Here is a 12,761-nt window from a genome sequence, read left to right as displayed (position 1 = left end):
GAATTGGACCATTTTCCTGTCCTGCTAAGCATTCAAAATGTAACAAGTACTTTTGTGTGTCAGGGAAAATGTGTGGATTAAAAGTACGTTATTGAAGTAAAAGTAAAAGTTCAAAATATAAATAGTTAAGTAAAGTACAGATACCCCCAAAAACAGCTTAAGTAGTACTTCAAAGTATTTGTATTTAAGTACTTTACACCACTGATTGTAACCACATTTCACTGTTGCCTGGTCTATAGCTCCACGTGGAGGATGGTGCTGTAGAATGACTGGAGCCAGACCAATGTGGAACACCCCGGCTATTCTCATAACTGTGTGTGAAAAGGCTCCGATAGTTTGGTTTTTACTGAGCCACAGATGGGGGAGAGACTGGCTTGTTGGACATGGAGAGAGGGGGTAGATTGAAAGAGGACAGAAAAGAGGGGGTAGATTGAAAGAGGACAGAAAAGAGGGGGTATATTGAGAGAGGACATAGAAGAGTGGGTAGATTGAGAGAGGACATAGAAGAGTGGGTACATTGAGAGAGGACAGAGAAGAGAGGGTAGATTGAGAGGGGACAGAGAAGAGTGGGTACATTGAGAGAGGACAGAGAAGAGTGCGTATATTGAGAGAGGACAGAGAAGAGTGGGTACATTGAGAGAGGACAGAGAAGAGTGGGTACATTGAGAGAGGACAGAGAAGAGTGGGTACATTGAGAGAGGACAGAGAAGAGTGGGTACATTGAGAGAGGACAGAGAAGAGGGGGTAGATTGAGAGAGGACAGAGAAGAGTGGGTATATTGAGAGAGGACAGAGAAGAGTGGGTAGATTGAGAGAGGACAGAGAAGAGTGGGTAGATTGAGAGAGGACAGAGAAGAGTGGGTATATTGAGAGAGGACAGAGAAGAGTGGGTAGATTGAGAGAGGACAGAGAAGAGTGGGTAGATTGAGAGAGGACAGAGAAGAGTGGGTAGATTGAGAGAGGACAGAGAAGAGTGGGTACATTGAGAGAGGACAGGGAAGAGTGGGTACATTGAGAGAGGACAGAGAAGAGTGGGTAGATTGAGAGAGGACAGAGAAGAGTGGGTAGATTGAGAGAGGACAGAGAAGAGTGGGTAGATTGAGAGAGGACAGAGAAGAGTGGGTAGATTGAGAGAGGACAGAGAAGAGTGGGTAGATTGAGAGAGGACAGAGAAGAGTGGGTACATTGAGAGAGGACAGAGAAGAGTGGGTACATTGAGAGAGGACAGAGAAGAGTTGGGTATATTGAGAGAGGACAGAGAAGAGGGGGTAGATTGAGAGAGGACAGAGAAGAGTGGGTAGATTGAGAGAGGACAGAGAAGAGTGGGTATATTGAGAGAGGACAGAGAAGAGGGGGTATATTGAGAGAGGACAGAGAAGAGTGGGTAGATTGAGAGAGGACAGAGAAGAGTGGGTATATTGAGAGAGGACAGAGAAGAGGGGGTATATTGAGAGAGGACAGAGAAGAGGGGGAAGCAATGAGATGAGGAGAAAGCAAAGGAGCCAGGATGGCCAATAGAAAAAGGAGACATGACAGGGAAAAATAAAGAGGAGGAGAGAGGAGGGAGAGAGAAGGAGGAGAAAAGCACGGATCTAGAATCATCTATCCTTGTCCATCCTCACCTAAACCATTAGGAGTGAAAATGCCAAACTAACCTTCGATCAACATCTGAGGGGACTTTGTAGCTCATTCATTTTCAGGCCAGGCCTGAGGACAGGCAGGGCAGCATTTTAGTGATACCTTATCCCATCCAGCCCCAGCAGGGCCTCCTAGAGAACATAGGGTTAGCAGTTAGCATTCAGCCAGCTCAGGTATTTTTGTGGGAAGTAGGGCTAGCACCTAGCAGCTGTACAGTAGTAGCTGTAAGGGTTAGTGTTTACTGTATATCTTTGTCAGAGGACGGCGTTTTGGCAGCAGTATCTAGACAGCCTGAGGGTCTACAGTAGGAAGAAAGAAGAACTATAGAAATGAAATAAGAATACATGTCTACCTCCAATAAATAAACAGCTAATATTATTTAAATAATCAAACAAAACAAACACATGAATCAATATAAAATCCCAAGTCTTTCTCCTAAACTGACCCAGAGACAACAACACATCCAACTGAAACGTTACCATCATGAAGCCTATACAACATTAACTTTATAACAACATTATAAACTCTGCGTTGATGTCATAGTTGGAGGAGTGGTTTCAGCAGTTAGCTCAGTTAGCTCAATTGGCTAGCATAGCAGTAGTGCTGAGGGCCTGGAAAGCCTCTCCAACTCTCACTGTGATTGGAGAAGGGATTTAGTTCTTAGTCCTAACATGACCTTCAGGCTCCATGAGAGATGGGGCTTTGTGCTACAACTTGATTACAGACATTAGGCCTATTACATGGTCTCGGTGGACTTCTGTGTTAACCCCAGTGGCTGGTAGTTTGACCAGACATGCCTTAGTTCAAGAGCACACAGTGATGCCCTAAACCAAACTCTGGGGACTGTATACCCCACCATTGATGTTACAATATTTCATTGTGTATTTATTCATTTGTCCATGGAATAGAAGCGCTCTCTCACTTTAAATTTCTACAGGGGATGTAAAATAAGGCCTGTTTTTTTTCAGACCTACATCGGACACATTCTCCTCCTGGTCAATCCGAACAAAGACCTCCCCATCTACTCTACACTGGTGAGTATCTCACTACACACTACAGCAGGGGTGGGGGCCACAAAACATCTGTACTCACCATTTTCTTTGTACAAATATTTTTTAAATGCAACCTTTTTAGAACTAAGCAAGTCAGTTAAGAACAAATTCTTATTTACAATGACGGCCTACCCCGGGCCAAACCCGGACGACACTGGGCCAATGGTGCGCTGCCCTATGGGACCCCCAATCACAGCAGAAAAGCACCCCCACAACATGATGCTGCCACACCCATGCTTCACGGTTGGGATGATGTTCTTCGGCTTGCAAACATCCCCCTTTTCCTCCAAACATAACGAAGGTCATTATGGCCAAACAGTTCTATTTTTGTTTCATCAGACCCGAGGACATTTCTCCAAAAAGTACAATCTTTGTCCCCATGTGCAGTTGCAAACCGTAGTCTGTCTTTTTTATGGCAGTTTTGGAGCAGTGGCTTCTTCCTTGCTGAGCGGCCTTTCAGGTTATGTCGATATAGGACTCGTTTTACTGTGGATATAGAATATTTTGTACCTGTTTCCTCAAGCATCTTCACAAGGTCCTTGGCTGTCGTTCTGGGATTGATTTGTACTTTTTGCACCAAATTACATTCATCTCTAGGAGACAGAACGGGTCTCCTTCCTGAACGGTATAACGGCTGCATGGTCCCATGGTGTTTATACTTGCGTACTATTGTTTGTACAGATGAACTTGGTACCTTCAGTCGTTTGTAAATTTCTCCTAAGGATGAACCAGAATTATTTTACTGAGGTCTTGGCTGATTTCTTTTGATTTTCCCATGATGTCAAGCAAAGAGGCACTGAGTTTGAAGGTAGGCCTTGAAATACATCCACAGGTACACCCCCAATTGACTCAAATGATATCAATTAGCCTATCAGAAGCTTGTAAAGCCATGACATAATTTTCTGGAATTTTCCAAGCTGTTTAAAGGCACAGTCAACTTAGTGTATGTAAACTTCTGACCAACTGGAATTGTAATACACTGAATAATAAGTGAAATAATCTCTCTGTAAACAATTTTTGGAAAGTAGATGTCCTAACCAACTTGCCAAATCTATAGTTTGTTCACAAGAAATTTGTGGAGTGGTTGAAAAACGAGTTTTAATGACTCTAACCTAAGTGTATGTAAACTTCTGACTTTAACCATATCTTGTCAGTCATGGAGAGTGTGTGACTGAATGTATTGTACACTATACGTGTGTGTTGAGTTCCCTGTTGGGTGTGTCATTAGTCTAGTATGAATGGGTGGAATTTGGCCTTGATGTGGACCATTAATAATGCACTCTTCCTGTGGGTGATACACAGTAGAGGTCTGACTCTGCATTTATACCCCCCCCACACACACACACACATCTCTCTCTCTCTCTCTCTCTCTCTCTCTCTCTCTCTCTCTCTCTCTCTCTCTCAATTCAATTCAATTCAATTCAAGGGGCTTTATTGGCATGGGAAACATGTGTTAACATTGCCAAAGCAAGTAAGGTATATAATATATAAAGTGAAATAAACAATAAAAATTAACAGTAGACATCACACATACAGAAGTTTCAAAACAATAAAGACATTACAAATGTCATATTATATATATATATACAGTGTTTTTACAATGTGCAAATGGTAAAGGACACAAGATAAAATAAATAAGCATAGATATGTGTTGTATTTACAATGGTGCGTGTTCTTCACTGGTTGCCCTTTTCTCGTGGCAACAGGTCACAAATCTTGCTGCTCTGATGGCACACTGTGGAATTTCACCCAGTAGATATGGGAGTTTTTCAAAATTGGATTTGTTTTCGAATTCTTTGTGGATCTGTGTAATCTGAGGGAAATATGTCTCTCTAATATGGTCATACATTGGGCAGGAGGTTAGGAAGTGCAGCTCAGTTTCCACCTCATTTTGTGGGCAGTGAGCACATAGCCTGTCTTCCCTTGAGAGCCATGTCTGCCTACGGCGGCCTTTCTCAATAGCAAGGCTATGCTCGCTGAGTCTGTACATAGTCAAAGCTTTCCTTAATTTTTGGTCAGTCACAGTGGTCAGGTATTCTGCCGCTGTGTACTCTCTGTGTAGGGCCAAATAGCATTCTAGTTTGCTCTGTTTTTTTGTTAATTCTTTCCAATGTGTCAAGTAATTATCTTTTTGTTTTCTCATGATTTGGTTGGGTCTAATTGTGCTGCTGTCATGGGGATCTGTAGGGTGTGTTTGTGAACAGAGCCCCAGGACCAGCTTGCTTAGGGGACTCTTCTCCAGGTTCATCTCTCTGTAGGTGATGGCTTTGTTGTGGAAGGTTTGGGAATCGCTTCCTTTTAGGTGGTTATAGAATTTAACTGCTCTTTTCTGGATTTTGATAATTAGTGGGTATCGGCCTAATTCTGCTCTGCATGCATTATTTGGTGTTCTACGTTGTACACTGAGGATATTTTTGCAGAATTCTGCGTGCAGAGTCTCAATTTGGTGTTTGTCCCATTTTGTGAAGTCTTGGTTGGTGAGCGGACCCCAGACCTCACAACCATAAAGGGCAATGGGCTCTATGACTGATTCAAGTATTTTTAGCCAAATCCTAATTGGTATGTTGAAATTTATGTTCCTTTTGATGGCATAGAATGCCCTTCTTGCCTTGTCTCTCAGATCGTTCACAGCTTTGTGGAAGTTACCTGTGGCGCTGATGTTTAGGCCAAGGTATGTATAGTTTTTTGTGTGCTCTAGGGCAACAGTGTCTAGATGGAATTTGTATTTGTGGTCCTGGTGACTGGACCTTTTTTGGAACACCATTATTTTGGTCTTACTGAGATTTACTGTCAGGGCCCAGGTCTGACAGAATCTGTGCATAAGATCTAGGTGCTGCTGTAGGCCCTCCTTGGTTGGTGACAGAAGCACCAGATCATCAGCAAACAGCAGACATTTGACTTCAGATTCTAGTAGGGTGAGGCCGGGTGCTGCAGACTTTTCTAGTGCCCGCGCCAGTTCGTTGATATATATGTTGAAGAGGGTGGGGCTTAAGCTGCATCCCTGTCTAACCCCACGACCCTGTGTGAAGAAATGTGTGTGTTTTTTGCCAATTTTAACCGCACACTTGTTGTTTGTGTACATGGATTTTATGATGTCGTATGTTTTACCCCCAACACCACTTTCCATCAGTTTGTATAGCAGACCCTCATGCCAAATTGAGTCGAAGGCTTTTTTTGAAATCAACAAAGCATGAGAAGACTTTGCCTTTGTTTTGGTTTGTTTGGTTGTCAATTAGGGTGTGCAGGGTGAATACATGGTCTGTTGTACGGTAATTTGGTAAAAAGCCAATTTGACATTTGCTCAGTACATTGTTTTCATTGAGGAAGTGTACGAGTCTGCTGTTAATGATAATGCAGAGGATTTTCCCAAGGTTACTGTTGACGCATATTCCACGGTAGTTATTGGGGTCAAATTTGTCTCCATTTTTGTGGATTGGGGTGATCAGTCCTTGGTTCCAAATATTGGGGAAGATGCCAGAGCTAAGGATGATGTTAAAGAGTTTTAGTATAGCCAATTGGAATTTGTTGTCTGTATATTTGATCATTTCATTGAGGATACCATCAACACCACAGGCCTTTTTGGGTTTGAGGGTTTTTATTTTGTCCTGTAACTCATTCAATGTTATTGGAGAATCCAGTGGGTTCTGGTAGTCTTTAATAGTTGATTCTAAGATCTGTATTTGATCATGTATATGTTTTTGCTCTTTATTCTTTGTTATAGAGCCAAAAAGATTGGAGAAGTGGTTTACCCATACATCTCCATTTTGGATAGATAATTCTTCGTGTTGTTGTTTGTTTAGTGTTTTCCAATTTTCCCAGAAGTGGTTAGAGTCTATGGATTCTTCAATTACATTGAGCTGATTTCTGACATGCTGTTCCTTCTTTTTCCGTAGTGTATTTCTGTATTGTTTTAGTGATTCACCATAGTGAAGGCGTAGACTCAGGTTTTCCGGGTCTCTATGTTTTTGGTTGGACAGGTTTCTCAATTTCTTTCTTAGAATTTTGCATTCTTCATCAAACCATTTGTCATTGTTGTTAATTTTCTTCGGTTTTCTATTTGAGATTTTTAGATTTGATAGGGAAGCTGAGAGGTCAAATATACTGTTAAGATTTTCTACTGCCAAGTTTACACCTTCACTATTACAGTGGAACGTTTTACCCAGGAAATTGTCTAAAAGGGATTGAATTTGTTGTTGCCTAATTGTTTTTTGGTAGGTTTCCAAACTGCATTCCTTCCATCTATAGCATTTCTTAATGTTACTCAGTCTCTCTCTCTCTCTCTCTCTCTCACTCAGTCACTCAGTCACTCCCTCACTCTGTATATCTGCTGGGCCGTAGCCTAGACAGGCGTTTGTGGTGTGCACACGTATCTTACTGTATCAGACAGGCATTTACATAAAGCTGACAGAAACCTGTTTCTTTCAGTCTTTACATAAAGTACACATGTCATCTCTCTTAGACAGGCTCTTAGCTATGTCTGACACAGGCTTTCCACCTGCTAGTCTATGTCTGACACAGGCTTTCCACATGCTAGTCTATGTCTGACACAGGCTAAGTGGTAGGCTATGTCTGGCACAGGCTAAGTGGTAGTCTATGTCTGACACAGGCTACGTGGTAGGCTGACACAGGCTATGTGGTAGTCTATGTTTGACACAGGCTTTCCACCTGCTAGTCTATGTCTGACACAGGCTAAGTGGTAGGCTATGTCTGACACAGGCTTTCCACCTGCTAGTCTATGTCTGACACAGGCTTTCCACCTGCTAGTCTATGTCTGATACAGGCTTTCCACATGCTAGTCTATGTCTGATACAGGCTTTCCACATGCTAGTCTATGTCTGACACAGGCTAAGTGGTAGGCTATGTCTGACACAGGCTTTCCACCTGCTAGTCTATGTCTGACACAGGCTTTCCACATGCTAGTCTATGTCTGACACAGACTAAGTGGTAGGCTATGTCTGACACAGGCTATGTGGTAGGCTATGTCTGACACAGGCTAAGTGGTAGGCTATGTCTGACACAGGCTATGTGGTAGGCTATGTCTGACACAGGCTATGTGGTAGGCTATGTCTGACACAGGCTAAGTGGTAGGCTATGTCTGACACAGGCTAAGTGGTAGGCTATGTCGGACACAGGCTACGTGGTAGGCTATGTCTGACACAGGCTACGTGGTAGGTTATGTCTGACACAGGCTAAGTGGTAGTCTATGTATGACACAGGCTACGTGGTAGGTTATGTCGGACACAGGCTACGTGGTAGGCTATGTCTGACACAGGCTAAGTGGTAGTCTATGTCTGACACAGGCTACGTGGTAGGTTATGTCTGACACGGGCTACGTGGTAGGCTATGTCTGACACAGGCTACGTGGTAGGCTGTCCGACGTACCTCGCATGTGGTGTATCTGCCATAACCTGCCTTGTGTGGCAAAAATGGCCATGATAGCTGAACAGTTCCATCAGGGGGACAAGCTGTTCTCACTGTCTGAAGATATACAATACAACCAGATAACTATCATCACTCTGCCCACTGCCCTAATGGAGTATGTGTGTGTGTGTGTGTGTGTGTGTGTGTGTGCGTGCGTGCGTGCGTGCGTGTGTGTGTGCGTGTGTGTTTTTTTTGGGGGGGGGGATTGGGGTACCCCGAGCTGGGTTTGGAGAGATGCCCAACCACCCTGTCAGTGCTATCACACCCCAAATCTGTACCTCTAATCTGGCAGAATTTAACCAACTAGCTCTCACAGTCTCACGTCAGAATTAAACATTCATCTATGTTTCTCAAACGTCAAATTTCGAAGTTGTTGCAAACGTCAAATTCCAAAGTGTTTAGTGTTAAGTTTAGGCATTAACTTCACATTTTTAAGGTTAGGGTTAAGTTTCGGCAAATCTCAGAAATCTTAAGGTTAGACATTATCTCTGAATGGTTAAGGTAAGGGTTAACGTTTGAGATATCAAAAACATCTTTCTATCATTGAATTTGAACTTTGGAATATGAGCGAGATGCTTACAGCCATCTGTCATCCCTGTCCACAAAGACCGAGCAAAACCTACTTTAACGTAACAGTGCTCACTGCAGCCTCCAGTGGGCGGCTTTTATGTCACATGGATGGACGTCGATAATTGACTTGTATCATTGACCTGGCTGATTTGAACACATCCTGCCTGCCAGGCGCACACTCTCCACCTGAGAGAGTGAGAGGGATATACGTCACAACATGTGTGAAACACTGTTAACCGGCTGTCACCCGCTGACATCTGGCACTCTACCCCAAAAACAACCTCCATCCTCTCTTCCCCTCCAACCCCAGTGCCCACGGTGCCCACTCATATCTGCTAGGTGATGGGGCAGAAGTTTGGGGTTGTTTGAGGCTGGCTTGGTAAAGGAACCAGCTGCCGGGTTTGGTACTGGGCCTAGGCAGGGTAGTGAGGTATTTGAAGCTGGGTTTGGTACTGTGGCAAGGCCTAGGCAGGGTAGTGAGGTATTTGAAGCTGGGTTTGGTACTGTGGCAAGGCCTAGGCAGGGTAGTGAGGTATTTGAAGCTGGGTTTGGTACTGTGGCAAGGCCTAGGCAGGGTAGTGAGGTATTTGAAGCTGGGTTTGGTACTGTGGCAAGGCCTAGGCAGGGTAGTGAGGTATTTGAAGATGGGTTTGGTACTGTGGCGAGGCCTAGGCAGGGTAGTAAGGTATTTGAAGCTGGGTTTGGTACTGGGCCTAGGCAGGGTAGTGAGGTATTTGAAGCTGGGTTTGGTACTGTGGCAAGGCCTAGGCAGGGTAGTGAGGTATTTGAAGCTGGGTTTGGTACTGGGCCTAGGCAGGGTAGTGAGGTATTTGAAGCTGGGTTTGGTACTGTGGCAAGGCCTAGGCAGGGTAGTGAGGTATTTGAAGATGGGTTTGGTACTGTGGCAAGGCCTAGGCAGGGTAGTGAGGTATTTGAAGATGGGTTTGGTACTGTGGCGAGGCCTAGGCAGGGTAGTGAGGTATTTGAAGCTGGGTTTGGTACTGTGGCAAGGCCTAGGCAGGGTAGTGAGGTATTTGAAGCTGGGTTTGGTACTGTGGCAAGGCCTAGGCAGGGTAGTGAGGTATTTGAAGCTGGGTTTGGTACTGTGGCAAGGCCTAGGCAGGGTAGTAAGGTATTTGAAGCTGGGTTTGGTACTGTGGCAAGGCCTAGGCAGGGTAGTAAGGTATTTGAAGCTGGGTTTGGTACTGTGGCAAGGCCTAGGCAGGGTAGTAAGGTATTTGAAGCTGGGTTTGGGGGGGGGGTTATGCTGGTCTGGTGAATGTTTTTTTTATGTGTTTTTTTGGGGGGGGGGTGGACTGATGAATGTTTTTTTTATGGGTTGGGTTTTGGCGGGGGGGGTTGCTGGACTGGTGGATGTTTTTATCACGAGTTGGGTTTTGGGAGGGGGATAGTTAATGTATTGCTTGTGGGCTATGGATGTAGTGTTTGATGTGGCTCAGGCTTGTACAGGAGTGGACAGAAGCCATGCTGTTCTGAACATGATTAGTGCCACAGAAATCCTTGAAACACACGACACTAGGTGTGAGGCAGGATTTAATGTCCTTTTTTGTAAGGTGTGTGTTATGTAAGAATGGGCTTTAACACTATGCTCTCTAAATTCTTCTGTTCTCTCTTTTATCCCTCTTTCTCTCAATTCAATTCAATTCAAGGTGCTTTATTGGCATGGGAAACATGTGTCAACATTGCCAAAGCAAGCGAGGTAGACAATATATAAAGTCTGACTCTCTCTCTCTCACTCCCTCTCTCTGACTCTCTCTGAATCTCTCTCTCTGACTCTCCCTCTCTGATTATCTCCCTCTCTCTGACTCTTTCTCTCTCTGACTCTCTCTCTCAGACTCCCTCTCTCTGGCTCTCTCTCTCTCTGTCTGAATCTCTCTCTCTGACTCTCTCTCTCTGACTCTCTCTGACTCGCTCTCTCGCTCTCTCAGACTCTCTCTCCCCCTGTCTATTCCTTTCTCACTCTCTCTGTCTATCTCTCTCTCCATTTCTCCCTCTGTCTAAACCTCTCTCCCTCTCTTTCTCTATCTATCTCTCCCTCTCTGTCTATACCTCTCTCTCCCTTACTCTCTCTCTCTCTCACTCTCTCTATCTATCTCTCCCTCTCTCTGTCTATACCTCTCTCTCAATTCAATTCAATTCAAGGGGCTTTATTGGCATGGGAAACGTGTTAACATTGCCAAAGCAAGTAAGGTAGATAACACACAAAAGTGAAATAAAAAATAAAAAATGTACAGTAAACATTACACATACAGAAGTTTCAAAACAATAAAGACATTACACATGTCACGTGTTGTAACGATGTACAAATGGTTAAAGTATACAAGGGAAAATAAATAAGCATACAATTGGGTTGTATTTGCAATGGTGTTTGTTCTTCACTGGTTGACCTTTTCTTGTGACAACAGGTCACAAATCTTGCTGCTGTGATGGCACACTGGAATTTCACCCAGTAGATATGGGAGTGTATCAAAATTGGATTTGTTTTCGAATTCATGTTGAATCTGTGTAATCTGAGGGAAATATGTCTCTCTAATATGGTCATACATTGGGCAGGAGGTTAGAAAGTGCAGCTGTTTCCACCTCATTTTGTGGGCAGTGAGCACATAGCCTGTCTTCTCTTGAGAGCCATGTCTGCCTACGGCGGCCTTTCTCAATGGCAAGGCTATGCTCACTGAGTCTGTACATAGTCAAAGCTTTCCTTAAGTTTGGGTCAGGCACAGTGGTCAGGTATTCTGCCACTGTGTACTCTCTGTTTGGGGCCAAAAAGCATTCTAGTTTGCTCTGTTTAAAAAAATAATATTTCCAATGTGTCAAGTAATTATCTTTTTGTTTTCTCATGATTTGGTTGTTTTCTCATGAATTGATTTAGGTGATGGCTTTGTTATAGAAGGTTTGGGAATCGCTTCCTTTTAGGGGGCTCTTTTCTGGATTTGGATAATTAGCGGGTATCTGACAAATTCTGCTCTGCATGCATTATTTGGTGTTCTACGTTGTACACAGATTATATTTTTGCAGAATTCTGCATGCAGAGTCTCAATTTGGTGTTTGTCCCATTTTCTGAAGTCCTGGATGGTGAGCGGACCCCAGACCTCACAACCATAAAGGGCAATGGGCTCTATGACTGATTCAAGTATTTTTAGACAGATCCTAATTGGTATGTTGAATTTTATGTTCCTTTTGATGGCCCTTCTTGCCTTGTCTCTCAGATCGTTCACAGCTTTGTGTAAGTTACCTGTGGCACTGATGTTTAGGCCAAGGTATGTATAGTTTTTTGTGTGCTCCAGGGCAATGGTGTCTAGATGGAATTTGTATTTGTGGTCCTGGCGACTGGACCTTTTTTGGAACACCATTATTTTGGTCTTACTGAGATTTACTGTCAGGGCCCAGGTCTGGCAGAATCTGTGCAGAACATCTAGGTGCTGCTGTAGGCCCTCCTTGGTTGGTGATAGAAGCACCAGATCATCAGCAAGCAGTAGACATTTGACTTCAGATTCTAGTAGGGTGAGGCCGGGTGCTGCAGACTTTTCTAGTGCCCGCGCCAATTCGTTGATATATATGTTGAAGAGCGTGGGACTTGAGCTGCATCCCTGTCTCACCCCATGACCCTATGTGAAGAAATGTGTATGTTTTTTGCCAATTTTAACCGCACACTTGTGGTTTATGTACATGGATTTTATAATGTTGTATGTTTTACCCCCTACACCACTTTCCATCAATTTGTATAGCAGACCCTCATGCCAAATTGAGTCAAAGGCTTTTTTGAAATCAACAAAGCATGAGAAGACTTTGCCTTTGTTTTGGTTTGTTTGGTTGTCAAATAAGGTGTGTAGGGTGAATACATGATCTGTTGTACGGTAATTTGGTAAAAAGCCAATTTGACATTTGCTCAGTACATTGTTTTCATTGAGGAAATGTATGAGTCTGCTGTTAATGATAATGCAGAGGATTTTCCCAAGGTTACTGTTGACGCATATTCCACGGTAGTTATTGGGGTCAAATTTGTCTCCACTTTTGTGGATTGGGGTGAATATTGGTTCCAAATATTAGGGAAGATGCCAGA

At 43.6% G+C, this 12,761-nt stretch overlaps 1 protein-coding gene across 1 annotated transcript in view; it reads left to right on the top strand.

The window, feature by feature from the left end:
- The window catches only part of LOC135519092 (unconventional myosin-XVI-like), a 290,319-nt gene that overhangs the window by 136,591 nt on the left and 140,967 nt on the right, over window positions 1–12,761 (top strand). The window contains 1 exon segment of the mRNA XM_064944150.1: window positions 2,606–2,671. Within this exon segment, the coding sequence (XP_064800222.1) occupies window positions 2,606–2,671 (66 nt within the window).

Source organism: Oncorhynchus masou, chromosome 29, assembly GCF_036934945.1.
Source record: "Oncorhynchus masou masou isolate Uvic2021 chromosome 29, UVic_Omas_1.1, whole genome shotgun sequence".
Classification (NCBI taxonomy): domain Eukaryota; kingdom Metazoa; phylum Chordata; class Actinopteri; order Salmoniformes; family Salmonidae; genus Oncorhynchus; species Oncorhynchus masou.
The sequence above is the reverse complement of the archived record's forward strand: the minus strand, read 5'-3'. Positions and strand labels throughout refer to the sequence as shown.